Raw genomic sequence first — 22435 nt, 5'->3', positions numbered from 1 at the left:
CCTCCCTTCCCCCATGATGATCCCCACCCCCTCCAGGACTTCTGCAGATGAGCACATAGGTGATCAACTCAGTCATTGAACAAAAGTGCCCCTAATTAGGAGCTGTGGCGCAAGACACTGAGTAATGAGCCATTGCCTACCCGGTCTTATCAGACACAGTCTGATAGGAGGAACTATTAAGGGTCATTTCCTTAATACTTATGTCAACTAAAAACTACGAGATTTGACTTTTAAAAGAAGAGATTTATATGAAAATACATCTAACAGGCTCATTGATCTCTGCCAACAAAAAGATCATTGTTTAGAGAATCCTCAAGTCAATGATGACAACTGAAAGAAGATCTTGTGTGTGAGTACATCTTCCCGAAGATGGCAAAGAGGAAAATCCCACTTTCTAGAACTATCAAGACAGGTGATCTCTGTTCTCTGTGCCTGCAGTCGGATGACTAAGAGGCTCTACCAGAACTATCCAAGCTTATGACTGTTAACTCTTCACCATTGTCTCCACATCTAACCTGAGCTCAGATTTTCCCACCTGGCGGCGTTATCTTCACTTCTCTGGGAATTCCTTAACCTGCCTCAGTTTCCTCAAAGAAGATAAGATAAGATCTGAAGACGTCACAAGTAAATGTGAGCTGAAGCCTGCTGGCCAGCTCTACTGGGAAGAACATTTCCACTTCCGGGGCAGGGCAGGGGATATTCACAAAGAATACTATCCATTGACACACCCTTCAGAGAACAGTCTGTGCGGGAACTAGCCTTCAATCATGGCTCATATGGCATAATTGCCTTATGAGGAAGATACCCAAATTCTTAAGGATTGAACCTTGCTCAAGGGGTTCACTGGGCAGGGCCCTGTAGGTCCTTGGTGGGGTCAGGGAGACTCAGCAAGCTTATTCTAATGGATGGGACAGACAGCCATTGAACTAGCTTAAAAGACAGCAAGCACCCATGGGACCCTACCATTTATCCTAGCACATAACAGACCTGCTGGTACAGAATTATATAAACATACATTTCACATCCCCCAAGTTCCTCAAGACATTTGGCAAAGACCAATTCACATGCTTAGATTATTCCAATAATGTATTCCAAAGGAAACAGCAGGTGGCAGCAGAGGGTTACATTTTTTTACTCTTTGGCACGGAATGAGAACAAAGTGTTAGGGCATAATCACATCTGAGTCACCCCACTGGCCTAGAGATGGCTCACCACCATTTTGTCATGTGGGTAGTGTAGAGTCATCTCCAGTGGGCTCTGTGAATTTTAAAAAGAGACTCTCCCAAAAGCCCCTGTCCAAAGCCAGAAGGCTTCCTGATTTCTGTGAGCCGAGCAAGACAGCAACTCCCGGCAGACTCCACCTCCAGCTTTGAGTCTCTCATATCCTGTGGCCCAATGTCAGGGCATGCTAGTTCATGGCTTCTTCACATCGGAGAGGCCCTCAAAAAACATGGTGAAGTAGACGAGTGGCTAACAAGTGAGTTTTCACAGCACCGTGTTTTTGCTCCATTATATTATCCAAAGCTAGAGTGTGGGGGCTGAGAAAGGGAATTAATAGAACCTGAAACTGAGGTACTTGGCACATTAGAGACCTCAGAAAGTCCCATCAAAACCAGCAGCTGCTGTAGCACTGGGCTCATGAGCTGACAGTGCTGTGATCACTCCCCCACTTGGCCCCAAGTCTTCCTTGCCTTACATAGTCCTATGCTTGGCTTCTAATGTGCAAGCTGCAGCTGGAAAGTTTGCAGTATAGTGTTGTGTTGGATCTTGCAGGCCAGTCCTTTGTTGAATTGCTTTGCAGGGCAAATCCAAGTTTACCTTTAATACGTGACTGGAGCCTGCTAGTGGATGAGAGTTCAGTGGATAAGAGTACTCGCTACCAAACCTGAAGACCTGAGCTCAATCCTGGGGGCCCACAGGGTGGAAGGAGAGAATCAACTTCCATATATTGTGGTCTGACCTCTACCTCTACGTGCAAACACACAGCACTCACATGCACACACACACACACACACACACACACACACACACACGCTCGAAATATAAACATTGTGAATGGTCAGTTTGGTGCTCTGGGCAGGTTCCTCAGAAACACTTGGACTTAGCTGCTTTGTTTCCATCAAAAAAGAAACTGAAACACATCGTTTAGAGGAGGGTAGAGGTATGGAGGAAGATGGAGGGATAGTTGGAGGGATGGAGGTGGAGGGAAAGATGGGGGAGGGAGGGAGGGATAAGGAGGATGGAGGATTTTGCTAAATTTTGATAAAAGGAACAAAATTTAGCTCTTTTTTTTTCTCTCTCTCTTCTCCCTCTATTACCTCCCTTCCTTCCCCATCTCCTCAATTCCAATAAATCTCCTCCCCATGACAAAAAAAAAAGGAACAAAATTTATTAAAAAAAAAAAAAAAGACAAAATTGGAAATCTGGTTCCTAAGATCCTAACAGATCTTGCAAACAGATGTACTTGTGGGTTTTCTTTCTGAAAGTTGAGTTGACAAAAAAATTAGCAGCCTTGGCCCTTTGTAAGTCACATAATTGAACTTGCAGCATCCACAGCGCCTGGAAGAGCCTCCGGAAAGGTGGGGTAGCAAATGAGGACAATATTCTGTGACTTGATGTGTGGCTTCAGCTTCAGACATTGAATGAGCTGGTTTTACTTTCCTACAGAAAACATAATCTTGGGGCTGGGAGTGTGGCTCAATGCTTGCCTAGGATGCCAGTCGCCAGCAGTGCACCCTGGTGATACCGAAGCGGTGGCACATTCTTGCCATACCAGTCCTAGGGACGTGGGGGCAGAAAGATGAGACATTGAAGGTCATCGTCCACTTTATGATGAACTCAGAGCCAGTCTGAACTCCATGAGATCCTGTCAAGAAAGAGAGGGAGAGAGGAAAGCAGTCAGGCAATGCTATCTTATTTTGACATCTTCAGGATGAGCCTCTCAGCTCTCTTCATGGAAAGGGTCAATTCAACTTATCAGCTAAGGAAAATATTGTACAAATCCTTTGAATGGAATAAATGATATCTTTTGGAGAAATGTTCCAGAATTCATATCAACATTTCATTTTCCCTCTGCTTGTATGTTCAACTGCACAAACATGAAGTTAATCATTTAATGCAGGGAATTGACAGCACAGAGAAAACACTTGGATTGACTGTCTGGAGTTACCATCAGCAACTTTAATTACGACCCACTGCTCTTGGGTCCTGAAGGAGCCAGAAAATGACATCTGTGTGCCAAAATATTCATTAGAATTCCCTTCTCGGTCATTGTTCAGGAAGAAAAGTTCCCCTCTGGCCCCCGTCTTTGGTATTTTAAGAGGAATTGTTCAGACGCCAGATTTTTTTTTTCAAGGATCTGTCAGAAAACAAGATCGTGTGCATACCTTGTATTTCGCATTAAGAAAACATCTTGGAAGGGTCAAATGCCCCTTGTTCTCGTTCCATTACTCCAAAGAAAGAATGGTTTTTGCAGTCTTGAAATTAACTAGTCTTCTCTGTCCAGGCATCTTTTTCCAAGCTGTGCTGTCTTGGAATAACTGGGGTCTTGTAAGTTTCAGAACTGGACGTTCTGGGGAGCACGGACCCAGAGGAACTGCTTAGAAAGGATGGCTGTGTTAATGGGGCTCTTTGATGTTCATCTTTCCCTGAATAAAATATCTTAGAATATTGAACTTGGGGGTGACACATTAGAGATCCTCACGTCTGGTTCCTCGTGTAAATTATCTGAGCTATACCAGTTTATCCACTGCTTCAGCTTTCTGTTCTGGGTTGGAGAAAGACCAGGTGCAGACTAGAGGGAAGGCTCAGCGAATTAAGAGCACTTGCTGAGCAAACACGAAGACCTGAGTTCAAACTCCAGGAACCACGTGGAAAGCCAGTATGCCTGTGCTGGGAAGAGGGGAGGAGACAGGATAGCCGTGGGGACTTGCTAACTGCCAGCATACTTCTGGATCAACGAGAGACCCTGTCTCAAGAGACTAAGAAAGAGAAACAGAACAAGGCACCCAAAGTCACCTCTGGCTTCCATATGTGTGTTCCAGGCACATGCATCTGCATACATGTGGGCATATATTATACACACACACACATTCATACATACTTACATACATACACTCACACACACTCACATTCATACTCTCACACACTCACTCTCTCACATACACTCATACATGAACACTCACATATTCACGTGCACACACTCTTACACACACTCACACATGTACTCTCACACACACTCTCATACATACCCAATCACATAGACATACATCCATTCTCACACTCACAGTCACAAACTCTCTCTCTCTCTCTCTCTCTCTCTCTCTCACACACACACTCACATACTCTCACACACTCATAGACACACACACACACACACGCACACACACACTCACAAAAGAACAGATGCTTTCTGTTTTACGTGAGGACATCCTTAATTGTTCCTATTTTTGAAAGTTGCCGGTTAATGAGCATTGACTGTGCTGCTAGCCAGGGGTTGAAGCTTTCACTCACCTTGTATCCTTCATCCCCACAAGCATGTAGGGGAATGTGATTGCCCCAGCTTTATAGCCAATGAAATAGAGACTGGAGTTTAAGACATTTACCCACAATTAGAGGGCTGGGAGGAGGGAGAGTCGGTGTGCAGATTCAAGGTTGCCTAACTTCAAAGCCCAAGTCCTTTACTGTCCCCTCTCCTGCCTGCCAAATGAAACAAGGCCAGAGTATAAATTGGCCAGACTATCTTGGACTCTCACATCACTTCAGTGCTTCAAATAATGAGGTGAGTGAGGAGCCCTCCATGGTGATAAGGCAGCAAGGGCTGCCTGTCTAAGCAGCAGGATCTTAGAGACCCGGCTATGTCCCACTATCAGCTTGTCACGTCCGACCTGACAGTTTATTTCTAAAGCTTCTCAGCTTTGAGCGAGAGTCTGCTGGCTCAGTGTTGATAATTTGTCTATCATGTGATAAAAAACTGGTGGAGGGAATTTGGGATGGATACTTATTTGGAAGAAAAATAATAGTTTGGAGGACATTTTTGTTGTTGGCCTTTCCCCACTCAGTCAAGGTCATACAGGGCTGGAGAGCCAGTGTCATCTGAATTAGGGAATCCAGTTGTCGTCTACAGTGGCTCAGAAGTCTCCAAGTGTCATGAGGTCACTGCCTGGAAACATGGGGGTGCGGGGAGGACTTTTGGAAAAACTAACAAAGTTAAGATACAGTTGGGATGTTGTGTATTAAATCAAAGAGTAGAAATGGGGCCTCCAGGAGGGACATTTAACTCTGTTCACCCACTGTCAAAGGAACACATAGGTACAAAAGCAAAGCAGTTTCCACCTCTAGGAAGAAATCGTATGCCTGAAGTGGGTATAGATAACCTCTTTGGTCCAGCTCTCAGTCTCTTTGCACATAAGGTCTGTGAATCCTTCTGTGAGCAGGTATGTGCAAGGCCAAGGTGACTTGACAAAGAGCATCTCTGTGACTACTTGTTTTAATGTCAGTAACTCATTCTCTATACACTCCAATCCACACCAACATCCTCTCTCATCTGACCATCCCAACAGCAATAATGCCCAGTGCCTGGAAAGTAGATGCGAAAACTATAATGTTATTCAATGAATGAATGAATGAACGAACGAACGAACGAACGAATGAATGAATGAATGAATGAATGAAATCCAAAGGCTGGGGAGATGGCTCCATGGGTAAAATACTTGTGATACAAGAACAGACCTGAGTTCAGATTCCCAGCTCCCAGATAAAAAGCCAGGCATAGCAGTGTGTGTGCCTAGAATCTCCGTGCTGAGAAGGTAGAGGCAGGAGGGTTCCTAAACCTCCCTGGTCAGCCAGTCCAGCTGAATCTGTGAATTCCAGGTTCAGTTAGAGACTGTTTCAAAAAATGAGGTAAGGAAGACACTGGACAGAAATGTGGACAGCAATGGGGGGGGGCAACCGTGCACACAGGTACACACACACACACACACACACACACACACACACACACACACACACACAGAGAATTCTTTTTGCCCTGAATCAGTGATCTTTTCATATAACTGGCTGAGACCTGGCCACAATGTTATGTCTCTGAGGTGGCAGCCATGTCCTATTCCAGCAAATTCCTTCAACTGGTATTGGTTTGTCAGGGTCACAGGGAGATATACTCCAGACGGTGAAGCAGTGGGACTGTGTTCTTGTGACTACAGGCTGAATGTAGCCAACTTCTCTCTGTGTTCTTAGGGACCCGTCTTCTTGTGGAGACAGAAAATCCCAGCATGGTGGCCCACATCTGTAATTCCAGCGCTCAGGAGGCTGAAGCAAGAGAACCTTAAAGTCAAGGCCACAAAAATAAATAAAAATAAGAAGATACAGATTAGATTACCCACACCCACACTTACCCTATTTTTTAATTCTTTATAAGCATTCATTTGTTTGTTTTAGTTATATATATATACACATATATACATATGTATGTATGTATTTGCTTACATGTAGGTATGTGCACCAAACTCGTGCCCAGTGCCTCCAGGGGTGGGGCAGAAGAGGGCGTCAGAGTCTCGGGCACTGACTGGAGTTACAGGTGTTTCCGAGCCATCATGTGGATGGGTGCTGGAGACTGAACTCTGGTTCGCCTTCACCTTCCCCCACCCCCGCTGCAGCAGCAGCAGCATTCTTAACTGCTGAGTCATTGCTTCAGCTGTCTTCAGAAGAGTTCCCCTTCAAGGTCCTGTCCTCAGAGTCTGGGGGTTGAGAGTTGAATGAGGAGCAGAACTCAGCCTATAAAACGCAGCAGCTTCAATTGGTTCTCTGAGTTCCAAGCTGGATTTCTTTGGTGTGTTTGCTTCTAGAAGGCCTTCTGTCATTCTTTTTTATTTGTTTAGTTATTTGCTATCTGTTTTTTGTTGTTGTTTTGATTTTTGCAGTGGGCTCTCAGTATGTGTCCCAGGCTGGCCTTGAACCCACAATCTTCCTGCCTGCCTGAGGCTTGGAACTACAAGTTCACTCCATGTTGCCTTGATCATTGCCATTCTTGGTGCAGGGTGGAAGACTCCAGCTCCTCCCAGATGCCTACTTGGGCCATTAGCACACCTGTCCTGTGTCACCTCCTTGCCAGCTGGCTTGTTTCCCATTGCTGCTGCTTGCCTTCAAGCCAAACGCCTGCCCTTCTGGCTGCTATTAACCCTTCTATTTCTGGCTGCTCGACTGGATGCAGCACTAAGTCTAAAACAAATAAACCAATCAACTCTTGTTCTAATCTGTTGCAGATCCATTTTTGGAACTGCCAAAGAACCACAGTGTGTGAGCTGAGCACTGTGGAGTGGCCTCACAGATAAATGCTACACACAGCAGCAGTGGCACCGTGCCCCGCCCACCCAGAGAGCATCTAGTTCAATTATCTTGTCCTGGCACTCCTATCTGGAGTTTCTTCAAAGCTCCTCGTGTGTTTTTAATAGGTGAAGGAGGTTAAGGATCCCTGCTCTAACTGGCGTCCATCAAATTGAGACCAAAGGTTATCCACTAGACTCAATGCAGAAGCAACAGAAGCCTGGAGAACCAGGACCACGTGTGACTTGTAAATAGGTTAGAGTGAACCTCCCTAAGCTCGGTGTCACCCTAACACAGAGGTAGGTGGCCATCCCTTTGGTCTATTCTTTGTTCTAACAGGTTGGGGGTGGCTCACCAGAGTCTTTTGTAATGTGAAGCAATCTGAATGAGAGGTGGAGGTTGGGCTCAGCAGTAACTCTGGATCTAGGCAGGGATCACTGTGCTGAAGCAGGGCCTGCAGGAGGCTGTGGATGGCAGTCTTTCCGCAGCCAAGGGAATACAGCTGACAGGATTCTGGCTCAGAACAGCTAGACCCATTTAGATGGCCGGAGTGACTTTGGGCATGTGACTGCCCTCCCCACTGCACTCTCCCCGCACCCCTCGCAGCCCCCAGGTAGGGAAGTGAGACCGAGCTGCCACGTCTAGACTGGAGGCTCCTCACTCCAACCTCTGTCCCATCTCTCCACCCCTCCACCTCCCACCACCTCCTAGGTCTGCAAAGGACTGGGTGAGGGGCCCAGTACACTTTCCCATCAGCCTCTTTCCTGTGTGGGTAAAGTCCGAGCCTTGGTGCTTCCGGCTTCCCCTTTTGATTCTGAAGAGGCTTTTCTCCTCTCAACAAAACCGCCTCCCTGCGAGTAAAGAGCTTTGACTTTCCAACTATTGCTTTTGATGTGGGCTTCAAGAGGCTGTTTAAAAAGCCAGAAAACTGAATGTTGACCGGTTCAGTTCGGGCTGATTCTTTCTCCTTGCATTTCGGTTGTACCAATCTTAATTCTCCTCGAGGCAATGCTGCTGACTTACTAGGGGAAAGGTCAAGTGGAAAAAGTGTAGCATAGAAAAGCAGGAGGAACGACATTGCAAGATTCTTTCTATGTAAAAAATACTGCAGCACTGGCACGATGTGCCACCTGCCCCACCCATGCCCGGCAGGCCAGGCTGTCCCTGCTCAGGCCTCACTGGCGGCGAAGAGAAGACTCCAGAGCTGTCTGTGTGCTCAAAGTTCTGAATCATACTCATGAATAAATTGTTTTCTTCAAGAAGTCAATGGCATGAAAACAAAAGGGAGGGGGTAGGCTCTAGGTTAAGACATTGTTAGAGATTGAACAATTTTGCTTGGTATCTGTTTGGAACAAATCAGTCAAATGCATTTTGGGGACAAATTTGATTATAGACCGACTATGAGATGGTATCTCAGAATTGCTGTTTACGTTAAGTGGTGGTTATGTAAGAGGACTTTTTTCATTTTTTTAAAGGGATGCATACTGAGACTTGGAGTAAAAAGATATAAAATAGCAGAGGGAAGAAGAGAGGATTTAAGGGAAGAGACTTCTAAAAAGAACAGGGGATAAAGAAACAAGAATACACAAATCATAATAATTATTAGATTGTTTTGATTCAAGGTCCCAATATATATCCCTGGCTAGCCTTGAGCAAGAAATCTTTCTGCTTCAGTCTCCCAAGAAGACATACAGGCCAGTGTCACCCCAACCAACTTTACTTGCTGGGTTTTAATAATATATATTAAAAAATCTTCATTTTATCATCTCTATCTTTGTCATGAGTTTGAACATTTTCAGACTAAGCTTCTAAATATTGCTAAGCTAGTGCAGGAAATGACAAACCGAGCAACAGAAAAGAACGAAAGAACCAGAAACATTCAAATATTTACACTCTGGGGAGTTATCCTGGTTCATCTACAAGCAGATGAACTCTTTCTTCAAATAAAACCTGACACTGAAGCCCCAACATATAAAAGAGGAAAGGAGTGGGAGCTGTCCCCCTGGAAGCTGGAGAAAGAGGCTGGTGTTCTCTCCTGCTGTCTCCCCAGAGAACTTCCGACTTCCCTCTGGAGACCTGAGGAACAGCTTTTCGAGCTGCGTCTTATTTCACACACGAGCAGAGCAACTAACTGGCTGACAGTTGGGAGAAGTTAAATCCCCACCTCTCGTCATAATCAAAACAAACTCCATTATATGGTCAAATGTTTGAGGAATGAAAAAAAAATCATGATCTTATTAAAAGAAAAGTGGGTGCTCCAGACTAAGGTAGAAGATGACTTTGCATGTAGGGCGTTGAAGATACAGATTATGAAAGTGGCAGGAGAGAACTACGTCTGATACATACATGAGCCGGTTGGTGGAAGCCGGTTGGTCCCAGCACTGTGGGACACAGTGGGAGGTATTTCTCTCTGACTTTCAGGCAACCCAGCCCTGCATAGTGATGAGAGACGTCATAATTACTGAATAACGAGTTCATAGCTGTATCATTTCCATTGGGTTCACATCACCAAGTACTACTGATATCAGTTGGTAGCCAAAGCCGTTTTATTCCAATCTCAATTATTAATCTTAACTCTCAGGTCACGATTACACCACACACACACACACACACACACACACACACACACACACACACTTGAAGCCCTGTCTCAAAAAGAAGCAAGCAAACAGCCTCTGTGGAGTGACTACCTCAGTCCAGTGCACAGTCACCATAGATCAAGCTTTAAGAAAATGAACCAGAAAGTTCACATTGTGATAGGAAATGAACATGAAGACGGGTCAGCTGACAATGAAAACTGTGCCACTAGAACGAGATTATAAATGAAGTATTTCTTAAAAGTACTCACGATATAAAGGGCGATATCAGAATCACAGGGACCTGGGAGGTGGATCAGTGAGGGAAAGCTCTACACAAGCCTGGCCTCCAAGGCTCTCCCTACGGAGCCCCAGTCTACAGTGGAAGGAGAGAACCAGCTCCCAACAGTGGTCCTCTGCCCCCACCCGTGTGCCCGCATCTACGTGCACAAGTCATATACATTTTTTTTTAAAGATAGGATCTCTCTATGTAACCCTGGCTGCCTTGGGACTTGCTATGTAGACCAGACTGGCCTGGACCTCACAGAGCTGCTCCTACCTCTGCCCTCCCCAACCCCCAATTATTTCGCTTCACATTATTTATCCTAAGAAACAAGTCACGAAATGATCCAAAAACAAATGTGAAAGGATGCACACTAGGAGCATTTTTAACAGCAAAAACGTAGGACAATTCTATTGTGTGACAGCAGAGAGGGGCAGTTACACAAAGTGTGATGGTTTTGTGTAAGGAGATGCCATGCAGGAAGTGAGATTGGTGCTGTACAGAGATGTGTTTATCGGCACTGAAAGTCATCCAAGATACACAGATGAGTGGAAGAAACAAGCAGTAGGCAAACATGATCCCACTGCCTTTTAGATTGCCCAGCTCGTTAGGGAAAGTTCACACAACCAATAAATAAGTACACAAGGACATATTAAAACCCACTGGGAATGGGTTGTGCGAATGTAAGCAGTATTGCATTTGGGTTCGAGATCGTTACTGGCAGTGCTGATATCAACCCCTGAGCCTCAAATAGGCCAGGCAAGGGTTGTCAGTGCTCATTATACCCCCAGCTCTGAGCAAACTCAGAAGAGAGGATTCATGCTGTATTTGAATGGGTCTCCAGGGAAACAGAATTGACACAGGATGGTGGGTGCATGGAGAGTTGGTGTAGGAACTGGCTCACGCGGTGACAGAAGCTGAGCTGTTCTAAGATCTGCTATCTGCAAGCTGAAGAACCAGGAAGCCAAAAGTATAATTTAGCCTGAGTTCAAAGCCCTGGGAATCTGAGGCAATGAAGGTATAGCTCCCAGTCTTTGGGGATGGTACGCTAAGGCCTTGAGTCTGAAGGTCCAAGGCCAGGAGTCCAATGTCTAGGACATTGTAGGAGTAGGAGGAAATGGATGTCCAGGCTCCAGAAGAGAGAGGAATTCCCCTTGCTCCTGCACCTTCTTGTCCTATTACCAGTCTCTGCAGACCAGATGACGGCTGCCTGCATTGGTAAGGATGATTCTCCTTTGCTAAATCTGCTGATTCAAATGCTAATCTCCTCTGGAAACGCCCTCAAGACACACCTAGAAATGATGTTTCACCAGCTAGCTGGGCATCCCATAGCCCGGCCAAGTTGACATATATAATTAACAGTCACATGCACTGGGGTCAAGCCATGGGGAGAGGAGAAGTGTCACACACTGCTGGTAAGTTAGGAACTGGGACAAGGCCTTCTCCAATGCAGTCAGTGCAACTTAGCATCATCTGCACGCCAGAGCCGCCTGATTCAATGCTGACAATCCTGGACACAGCTGACTAAGAAATGCAGACTCAGCTCCAGAAGAGGTCACAGAACTGAAGGGCTGTTCATCTACATGTCTCTGTGGCAGAGGCAAGGCAAGTATCCTTCACGGGGAGACAAGGAAGGGCCCATGAGAAGGTTCAGTGGGTAAAGCTGCTTGGCACTGGGACTGACTTCTTGAGTTTGAGGCTGGGACACATATAGTCCCAGGAAGAAGTGAAAGAACTGTGTACTGAAAATTTTCTCCTGATCTCCACAAGTGTGTGGTGACAATGTGTGACACACAGACAGACAGACACACACACAGAGAGAGAGACACACACACCAAGATAATAAATAACAATAGTAATAATAAGTAATTAATTTACATAGTTAATACATTCAAGCCATATGCTAATTAAAAAAGGGGGGGCTGGAGAAATGGCTCAGTGGTTAGGAGCTCTTACTGCTCTTCCAGAGGACTCTGATTCAGTTCCCAGCACCCACATCAGGTGGCTGTGAGCCACCTGTCCCTCCAGCTGCAGGGAATCAACTGCTTTCTGGCCTCAGTATCCATTTGCTCCATAGACTGGGACATGCATGCACAAAGATTCAATAAGGAAACCTAAAAACTCAATTTTGTTAAAGATAGGAAAAATGAAACGTCATGGAATTTCTCATGTGTGTTGAGTGAGAAAACCCGGGAGACAACAAAAATGGGACACGATAGCTCCATATGTTAACTATGTAGGTGCAAAATGGTGCATTTCACAACACCACTTGCACATGTATGTCTATCAGACATCTTAAGGATGTTGAGAAGACTGTAGGGGTTCACACCTGAAATCCAGCGCTCAGGAGGCAGACGTGGGAGGACCACGAGTTCAAGGCAGCCTTGGCTACTTAGTAAGTTAGTGTTCAAAAACAAAAGAGGGCTGCTCCCAAGGATTCAGGAAAGAACATGAAAATTAATATATGTTATGTAACATAATTTATAAATATTACATATAATAAGACATATATTGATTGCCAGAGAGAAACGTTCCAAGACTGGTAACGACAATTTGCCTTAAACTGACAACTGTGTTTAACTCAGCTCTACCCACCCAAGAGCTCCATTCTGTGTATTAGATGTATATGTCTATGTGCCTATAATATAGGTGTCTATGATGTATTAAAGTGTCTAAAATATATAGACTAAAATACTAATGCTGGTTATGGTTGGGATGGGGATAAAGGTGAGTCTTTGCCATGCTGAATAAATCCGACATAACCGGTCAAATACTTCCTGCTGTTAGAAAAACGTGTTAACCGTCTACTAAAACTCAGCTGCCTGTGTGGCCAGTCATTTTATTGTTTTTCCAAAATGTTCCAAAATAGCTCTGGAACAAGACCAGTGGGACCACCAGATATCTATCTAGCCTCACCCTTCTTCCCATGCACATCAAGACGAACCCTCCAATCCAGCTTTGGCAAACACCCTCCCTGGAACTCAGGATAACAGGGCCTCCTGCTCCTCCGCTGGGGAAAGGAGGGGTGGCCCGTGTAGCTCCCTCAAGAGTCAGACTCAGAACCTCCTTTCAAAAGCTGCCTTGGGTAGCAGAGGCCAAAACAAAAGGTCCCACCTCGAGGGTGGAAACCCGTTTGCGGCTTTGTAGACACAGGTGTTGTTCCAGGCGGCCGGAGAGCTACAGCGCTGGACTGTACACAGCCAGGAATCGCTTCTCAGAAGGCCCTTCTCTCCGACACCAGCTCTGGAGGCCTCAGAGTACGCTCTAACTATATTTGGCAATGCAAACCAAAGAGGCCAGTAGTCTAGCTCAGGATGGGGAGAGGCCATTCCTGATTTATGATCCTTGCTTTCAACGAAGACCAGGAATTCAAAACTCACGTCATTTCTTTCTTTTGCGCTTATTGAGCTCAGTGCTGAAGCAACTCCCCTTCCCCATCCTACTGGCTCCCACAGAAAGCTCTCGGACCACGGGGTGGGGTTGGGAGGGGGTTGTGCAAACCACCTACCATCCTCAGAGTTGCAGGACCTGAGAAACTAAAGGTTAAAATTATCTCATTTTACTCCCTATGTCTTCACAGCAGCAAAACAGCCTGCAGCACTTGAGTGCAAATTCAGGCTCCACTGCTCACTGTGTGACCTTGCCTGGGTTACTTTATGTCTCTGAAGTTCAGTTTCCTTATCTACTAATCGAGATAATAGCACCTCCTTCATAAAGCTACTGTAAGAGCTTGGGGAGATAAGGTATATAAAGTGGCTAGAAGGATATTTGACACCAAGCAGGGACTAAAAAAAGAACTGGTTTCTGTCTCACCCCATGTCTCCTTTCCACCCTTAGCTGTTCAGGCAGCCTGTTGGTGGTGAACTTTCAAGAAATCGTCTGGTACCCTTGGTTGATTACAAATGGATGATACCATTCCCACAGCCAGCAACGGCAGCTACAGATTTAAAAAAAAAAAAAAAAAAAAAAAAAAAAAAAAAAAAAAAAACCACCTGACTTTCTCAGCTGTGGACAGGTTCAAATCAGCTCACAAAATGACTCAACACCGTTGATAAACGATGTGTTCTTGGCATCAGGAGGCCCCTATCCCGATAACCTTCAGCACCTTATGAAAAAAAAAAACAAAAAAAACCCAGAAGGCCAGTTGAACAGCCTTCAGAGAAGGGCCTGAGGCTTTGTGGTGACCTTTAGTTAATCCCAAATGCTGTACCCAGGCTGGTCATAAGAGGGTCTCTGTCTGCTCAGAAATGTCTCAAGTCACAGGTTTAGCAACGGGAAAGACTCCAGCTGAGCAGCTGTCTGGTTCCTCTCCGGGCTGAACCACCACAGTTAGTTATACTTGCCTTGAATTCCCTGAGGTCATAAGACTCCCTCAGACAAGGCTGGATGCCTGTTCCCAGCTGCCCCTAAGCCGGTGCCCAACCTGTCTTTGGCAGCTTTGTCTGGTAGGTTGAAGTTCTGCCAGAGTGAGGTTTTGGCTGGAGGGCTCGGTGGCTACGGGACAAACCTTGGCTTAAAGAAAGAACTCGAGTGAGTGGCTTGAGCCACTGTGGGTGAGGCCAAGGTGGTTTCTGCTCTGAGCAGTTTCTGAAACCCCTTCAGACCACCCCGAACCCACTGGCACAGCAACTGCGGGGTTGGGGCTTCTAGTCATTTCCTCTTTCATGCATGTCCTGTGCCTCTTCAGTGCCTGGCAAAGTTCCAAGTGAATACTTAGCAAGAAGTCCTTGTGGCCGGGATGATCTGTGCTGCGTTTATGATCTACTGGTGCTGGGAGCTCCGTGAAATTGTTAAGATCAAATAGGACACGGAACTGGACGGGACCCATACTTCCTACAGCTAGGGGCCAACAATTGAGGCCTTGTGGGTGATTCTGTGTGCTATAGGCTGCTTTTTCTGAAGCAGGAGCTGCCTCTGTCAGGTTGTAATAGACTCAGACCCAGGACTGGTGCTTTTCATTGTGTAGATAGGTTTCTTCTGCAAGGAAGAAACATCCGGCCGCACAGCTTAGGTCCTGAAATGCCATCCTCAAACACTTCCACCCTCCAAACCAAACGGCTTCCAGAACCCCTAAGCCTGCTAGAGAGGTACAGGCAATTGAGCATGTCCAAATGGCTAGCAAAACTTCCAGGAAAGCACAATAATTGATCTTCAGGGATTGGCTGAGTGAACCGGGGCTCCTAGCTAGGCAGGTACATGGCGCCACCTTAGCCTCCCTTTCTGTCTAATAGTGCCTGTGCTCTGGGCCTTCAAGCTTAGAGTCTAGCATTCCTCACTGGATACAGAGGTGACAGAAAGTAAGGAGGAAGAAAGAGGGAGAGAAGGCTAGATAGAAGTGAAGGGAGCATGAAAAAGGCTTGGGAAAGAGGAAGGAAGAGGAGAGCTAGAAGGGGAGACGGAACAATGAAGGTCTCAGGCCCTGGGAGGCGCACGGTTCCGGCTGCACGTCTGTCCGCCCTCCTCCGGCCAGCAGCTGCTCTCTGCGCAGCGTGTGGGCGCTGAGTCACAGTCCGGGCTCAACAAGCCCGCGTGCAGGTCGGGAGGGGGAGGGGGAGGACGGGAGGGGGGGTATCCCAGTTGGCATCTGCAAACTGCTCCCCCTCCCTTCTTTCCTCTTTCATTAAGGCTATGTGCTGACTCCCACGTAGTAGAACTTATTAAACCGCACGTACCGCTCTTGGAGGAGCACGCATGATGGCCAGCAGGGGGCGCCACAGCACCGCTTACGGACGTTAGAGCTCAGCGGAAGACTTGGGCTGCTAGCTGAGGGTTTCCCAGAGCTTGTGCGAACATTTTGCCCATTTTTGCTCCGGTGACTTTTAACACCCGCAGCTGGAGCATAAACCCTCTACTTAGAAAGCCTTGAATATCAGCTTAATTCTGTAAAGACCACCATAGCTTAGGTTCAGTAATCAACCCCATAATATTCGGAGTATAATTGCGCAAGTAACCTAAGGAGCCGAGGCTCGCCTAATAGGGCTCACACTACCCTACCCAGTCTGACTGCCACGCAAGGAGGTGAACTCGGCTGTCTCCGAGAAATCTTGACTCCCTCCCAGGACACGTACTTTGTGCATCCACATGGACCACAGAATTTGTGACAGATAAGCCGGTGCATAGAAAAGTTGCTTCGCACCCACACTGCAGTTCAGTCTTCCCCAAACAAGAAGCAAAATCCCAGCACTTCCAGGCCGATCCAAACCAAGACCTTCCTTCCCCAAATGCATGAAGCGAGAATAAATCAGCATTGAGACAGTTTATTGGTTTGCTTTTTCCCAGATCACATATTTTATGTAAATAGATTATAGAAGACACAATGTTTTTTCTTCATCCACAGGCGGTAATCAGGCGCTCTCCACCTTACACACACACACACACACACACACACACACACACACACACACACACACGGAACCAAACAACCTTACACCTTGCTGAGACATTCACTTCTTAAAATAGGGGAAGGTGACAATATAATCGCTTTAAAATGCCCTTAATACAATATATAACGTACAAAAATATTTCTATATATTTGAAGTTACAAAAAAAAAACCTCTTGACATCAACAAACTTAAATATGATAGTTACCTTTGGCTGTATAACAAGCATTGCACTTTTCCTCGCTAGGTTTTGGAAAGTTCAAGTAGTAATGAGGCGTATGCCCCGTGAGAAAACCAGTTTATGAGCGGGCAAGGCAGTGGCTCAGACCCCTGCCCGGAGAGAGTATCAGCCTGTAATTCTCGGTTTCTGACGTGAGCCTGGCTTGATCTTGGGTTCCTCTGCCTCCCCTAGGGGCAGCCAGGCAGATCTCTGCAAGATTGTCTCAGTCCGCTCAGGGTGCGAAGCTCTCTGATTCCGCAGGCGCCAATGGGATACTCGCCCGACTGTTCAATGCTGCCACCCGCACCTATAACCTAGAGACTCTGGAGATGTCTTGGTGCGCCGGGGAGGCTGGAGCTGAGTGTGTCTGCTCCTGGGAGGACTCCACAGTCCGGGCTCGGAGGACCTCTGGCAGGGAACGCCGGCGCCGGCGGCCATAGCCTTGAGGGCTGATCTTGTTTCTGGGGGCCATGCCGTCCTTGTCTTTGTCTGTAAACTGGTAGATCTGGTGAGCCAGTTTCTGCATTGTGCAGGTCCCAAAGCGGCATCCAGTGCTGCGGGACCCCTGGTTCATGCTCTGGCGGTAGCGTTTGACTCGAATGTGGGCTGTGCTCTGAGTGCTGCGGAGAAGGAAGGGCACTTCATCAACCAGGGCTTTGCTCCCAACCACCTGGGACCGCAGCCATGCAGAACCCGAGGGACCTGGAACCTGCTCCCTCCACCGGAGCTGCAGCTGCAGTCCAGCCAGGACAGTCCCCAGGGCCAGTAGAGTGGAGAGGGCACAGCACATCCTCTGCAGAGAGCATAGTTAGTTACCTGGCTTGTGGGGTGCTAGACGTGCTCTGCTTGTCCTGGAGCCCAAGAGTCTGGGTCGGGACTGTCTTCTCATCAACGAGCCCCGTAGGGTAGCTGCTGGACGCTTGTAGTTCCCTCTTCCCACGACTTAGCGCCCACTTATTCCACCTAGAAAACACAAGCAGATGCGTTTGGCTTAGGTTCAAGTGATGCCCCAGCCAACTCCAGTCTCCACTCCCTTTCTAACACCTCCAGACCATCCCTCAATTTTCCCTTATTGCCAGGTATTCGGGCTGAAAAAAAAGAAAGCGCGGTCCCAAACTCACTTCTTTCGGAACTGCGAGGAAGTGTCGAGCCGTGCGGTGTCCGCGCCGAGAACGGCGAGCGAACCCAATAACATCAGGGCGATGGAAACCAGCTTCATTCTGTAGCGATGCTCCGATACCCTGGAAAGGAGCAAGAAGCCGAGTGTGAGCAACACGGCCAGCTGCACAATCCCCGCAGCACACGAAGGGTGGCGGCAGGAGGGGGAGCCACTTGGCAGCGCTCTCCTTGGCTCAGCTGCTTATCTCCCCCTGGCTCTGAGAAACACCGGAGGCTTTTGCGCTGGCCCGGTGGGTGACAAGAACGGCAAAGGAGGCCATTGCAAAGTGCCAGGCTTCCAGAGGTTTCTGACTCAAGTCCTAGGATCACAGCCCAAGGAGGAGAGGGATCTCAGGAGAGCTCCGGCTGTGCGTGTGGGCTAGACCTGGGACGTGAGGTGTACTCTACAGTGGTTATCCTAACGTGGGTTGTTCCCCCTGTCCAGCGCTGCAAGTTTTCCGACTTTGGCAAAGCCATCCCCCTCCCCAACACGGTGGAGGCCAGCGGTTCCTACCTGCTGAAAGGGTGAGTTGTCAAGCACTTGAAGCAGAAAGTCCGAGACGTCCTTCTGACAGCGGCAAAACCCGCAAAGTCCAAGACTGACTGCGATGAGAAGCCGAGAAACCAGGAGCGGTAAAGGCTGGAGTTGTTCTGCCTAGTGTCACCAAGAAACCACTGAATAGTGAGCGCCAGCTCCAGCGTCTTATAAGCGCTCAGTGGAGGGAGGGCGGGGCCTGCTCTGCCCTGGAGCCCTCCCTTTCCTCCAGCATGCTTGCTTCTAAAACCAGACCTGCCTTGCAGCTTGCCTGTGGGTTTGGGGTAGGGGTAAGAGGTCCCCTGTGGCCAGGCGTCTCAGAGATCCCCTCTGAGAGATTAGACTGGCGCAGGACTTCCCTTGCCCTAATTTCCCAGCATAGGGTTCAAACAGTGAGAAGGAAAAGACAGCCAGAACAGCTTGGGGAGGGGGAATCCTTTGCCCACAACGTCTACAACCCAGAGTGCTGATCTGAGCTCTCTGGATAGTGCTGGAAGAACCGGGAGACGGGTGGGACACTTGGATAACCAAAACCCTGGACTTGGGGAGCTGTGACCTCGAATGGGCCGCGCCCCCTGCCGGCTTAGCACCTGACTGAGCCTCGACCCCCATCTGTGCCCGCCGGGTACACCTGGAAGGGTGGGACTCAGTCCCCCTGACAGCGGCTGAGACTGTGGGGTTGCTTGACACACTAGCCAGTACGATTTCGTAATCAGGGCAGAACTGGGAACAGCTGAATTGGAAATTGGGGTTTGGAGAGGGTAGTTATCTGAAGATTCAGAACTCACATTCCTATTTGGAAATACAGGAATAGCCAAAATTAGAACGAGAGATTTTTGTTTTCTTCCTTGTGATAGCCTTATAAGGGTATAACCTGCGAGTCGGCCTGGCTGCCTTCATTCACCCATTGTAAACGTGAGGAGTGACTGACAGGGCGCACACTAATGCCTCACGTATGTTAATCACTTTACAGTTGGCAAATCCCAGCCAGATCCCAATCTCTTTCGATCTTTACACACACTCCTGAGCTGGTGTTCTCTCGACTAAAAGTGAGTGCGGAGAGGGTAAGTATGTCGCCCAGTCACACTAAAGGTGGGAAGCTATAGAGTCCAGACTCAAAAGACTGGGGCGTGGCGGCCGAAGTTTTCTGGCTGGGGTCACCATTCTCATCAAGGGGCAGAGGAGAATGCGGGCCCCCGCCCAGAGATATGTGCTAATTCACGATGAATCAGTTCAAACACGTTTGCCTCTGGCTTGTGCTCTTCACAGATTCTTGAGTTCACTTTCTTCCCTTCTAGGGCCAAACTGGGCAACAGGCACAGCTCCGCATGCAGGGTTCCCGGAAGGTCCCGAAGCTAAAGACGTGCATGACCTACGCCAGCTCCTAGCCCCGAGTCCTGGTGATGTGGACGTAGACAACTCATGTCCTCCTCCTGGCGACCCCGGCAGATTTCCAAGCTTCCTACCTTATCTGCCATTAAGTGTTCTGAAACCAAGCGCAAAACCGTCTAGGCATTCTGTCCTGCGGACCTTGCTCGCAGTGCGGTCTGTGCTGAGTTCAGCCCATTTGTCACTCTCCAGACAACCATGGACATTGCACCTGAGGGAGAAATGGCCGCACTAAGATTACTTATCCTCCTAGAACTGTCCACCTAAGGCAGGGGACAGATTCCCAGGTTCTGCCTCTGGTAGGGGCTTGGACACAGATGTTGAAAGGGCTGCAGCTAAGCGAACTGGCCCGCCTTAGGGCCTTCTGGGCCGCGGAACAGTCACCGCAGCGGCCCCAGCCATGCGCTAGCCTGTCTATACCAACACGCGCAGGGAGCACAGAGCGCTGCGTGGGTTCCCAGAAACCCCAGAACCTGACCATAGTTTTTTCTCGCTTCTGTTCCTTTCCGTATCCTTCCATTCATTTCATCTCTGTATTGTCTGTTGACACAGCGGCTGTCAGTCTCTTTGAAGATGTAACCTACCTGTCACCAACTTCCAGCTGGGCCCCGGCCACATCAGGTTTTACTTTCATTTCCCTGGCCCAGTCTGTCCAAGCCAAGGGCAACCCGGCGTTGGCCCACAGCCAGGGCAAGTCTCGTGAGCTGGACTCCTCGGCTCTAGTCTCTACCAGCCTTGGGGGTGGTGGTGGTGGTGGTGAGGAATTGGGGGAGGGGGGGTTGTCTGCGGAAAATCCTGCCGGGCTAGACCTCGTTGACTCCCTGCTTCCTCTTTGAGGAAACTCAGTGATTTGAAGATAGCTCTGGCTTGGGACATGATCGCCAAATATGCTCTTAGCTGAAACATTATTATTATTATTATTATTATTATTATTATTATTATTATTCCCTGTAGCCCAGGTTAGCCTGAAACTAAGTAGCTAGAAGATGACCTTGAACCTTTGATCTTTCTGCCCCACCTCTAATCAACTGAGCTACTCTCCCAACCCCTCGAAATTCTTTTTGAGCCACAGGTGGCTTCAACAAGGAAGCAAACCGAACCCAAAGGTGGAAGGAGGGACTCCCTGGCTTGGCTCCACCCAGCTCCTGTATAAGAGCCAGTATAAGGCGCTGTGCCAAGAATCCCCACCTGAGCGCCTTGGCACTCGCCTTATCAGACTGGGTGCTCTTCACAGTGGTGGCACTTAAGAGATTGTTGCCTGAGAGCCAAGCCAATTCTTTTTTTAGGTGAGATCCCAGACTGGCAACTCGGAGAACTTTGTTTAAAAAAATCTTAGAAAGCGTGTGTATGATTGTGGTTTGCGTGGGTGGGGAACCTCTGCCAATGTGCTCCCCGAAGTGCTAAAGGGCACAAGCAGGAAATAGATGAGGAATTCACCACGTCTGGGTATGTACTTCTTCCTTTCCTTCCTGTGAAAATGAGTTGCCTTGCTTAATTACCAGTACGGGGGAAAGGAGATCACTAGAACAAAGTTTGGGCTCAAAGCAAGGCAGCAGTGGTCCTTGTGGAGATGCATTCTCGGAACTGCATCCATTCAAGTTCAATGATTGTAAGCTCACACTGAGCAAGAAGGGAAGGAAGGCAGATGGAGGGAGGGAAATGGGTGGGAGAGGGGAGAGAGAGAGGATAGAGAGGGGATAGAGAGGGGAATGGGGGGCATTTATGGTCAGGTGTGGTGAGGGACAGGAGATATGGTCAGATGGCCATGAGAATGAATGGAAATCTGCAACTGACAGGGGTGGGAAGGTGAAGGACATCTCCAGGAAGAGACAGAGACCTGGGAGAAGGGAGGTGCCTAAGGATCAATGAGGGTGACCTTAGCTGTGATTCACAGCACTGGGAACATGGAACCTGAAGAGGCCACCTCCTGTAGCCAGGCAGGAACCCTAAAGGAAGGACAGGAACACCATCCCACCCACAAAACTTTTGACCCAAAATGTATCCTGTCTAAAAGGACAGGGGATGGGACGGAGACAGAGGGAATGGCCAACCAATAGCTGGCCATCTAGAGACCCATCCAGTGGGCAAGCACCAATCCCTGACACTATTAAAGTTACTCTGTTATGCTTGCAGACAGGAGTCTAGCATGGCTGCCCTCTGAGAGGCTCCACCCAGCCACTGACTCAGACAGATACACACACAGCTGAACAGTGGATGGAGCTTGGGGACTCTTGTGGAAGAAGAAGGAGAAGAGGAAGGATTGAGGACCCTAAGGGGATAGGAACTCCACGGAAAGACCAACAGCATCAACTAACCTGAAAAGCCTTGGTGCTCTCAAAGACTGAACCACCAACCAAAGAACACACACAGCACATATGTAGCACATGTGCAGCTTGGTCTTCATGTGGGTCCCAAACAACTGGAGCAGACACCATCCCTAAAGCTGTTGTCTGTACATGGGATATGTTCTACTAGCTGGACTGCCTTGTCTGGCCTCAGTGGGAGAGAATATGCCTAGCCTCACAGACACTTGATGTGCCTGGGTGGGGGAGATACCCAGAGGGGTCCCCA

The 22435-nt window shown here is 48.0% G+C and overlaps 1 protein-coding gene and 2 long non-coding RNA genes across 8 annotated transcripts; 1 reads left to right on the top strand and 2 right to left on the bottom strand.

The window, feature by feature from the left end:
* Nucleotides 1–1070: 1070 nt before the first annotated feature.
* On the bottom strand, nucleotides 1071–13466 carry LOC148007793 (uncharacterized). 3 transcript variants are annotated; one of them, XR_015647403.1, is made up of 4 exons: nucleotides 13297–13466; nucleotides 9670–9755; nucleotides 3387–3595; nucleotides 1071–2866 (listed from the first exon to the last, which is right to left on the bottom strand). It is a non-coding gene; the product is annotated as an uncharacterized LOC148007793 (long non-coding RNA). The 3 variants fall into 3 exon arrangements; XR_015647406.1 differs by lacking the exon at nucleotides 13297–13466 and adding an exon at nucleotides 10172–10282; XR_015647409.1 differs by lacking the exons at nucleotides 9670–9755; nucleotides 13297–13466 and adding an exon at nucleotides 4513–4538.
* On the top strand, nucleotides 10843–21307 carry LOC148007792 (uncharacterized). 4 transcript variants are annotated; one of them, XR_015647395.1, is made up of 4 exons: nucleotides 10844–11400; nucleotides 11667–11787; nucleotides 19449–19539; nucleotides 19774–21307. It is a non-coding gene; the product is annotated as an uncharacterized LOC148007792 (long non-coding RNA). The 4 variants fall into 4 exon arrangements; XR_015647380.1 differs by lacking the exon at nucleotides 11667–11787 and having other exon boundaries at nucleotides 10843–11400; XR_015647369.1 differs by lacking the exon at nucleotides 11667–11787 and having other exon boundaries at nucleotides 17862–19539.
* Adm (adrenomedullin) lies at nucleotides 16425–18603 on the bottom strand. Its single transcript, NM_012715.2, is given in 4 exon segments — nucleotides 16425–17402; nucleotides 17599–17745; nucleotides 17904–18023; nucleotides 18455–18603. Coding segments are annotated over 3 exon segments (558 nt in total). The 5' UTR covers nucleotides 18002–18023; nucleotides 18455–18603; the 3' UTR covers nucleotides 16425–17089.
* Nucleotides 21308–22435: the final 1128 nt, after the last annotated feature.

Source organism: Rattus norvegicus, chromosome 1 (assembly GCF_021556685.1).
Source record: "Rattus norvegicus strain SHRSP/BbbUtx chromosome 1, alternate assembly SHRSP_T2T, whole genome shotgun sequence".
Classification (NCBI taxonomy): domain Eukaryota; kingdom Metazoa; phylum Chordata; class Mammalia; order Rodentia; family Muridae; genus Rattus; species Rattus norvegicus.
This window is presented reverse-complemented; position numbering and strand designations above follow the sequence as displayed.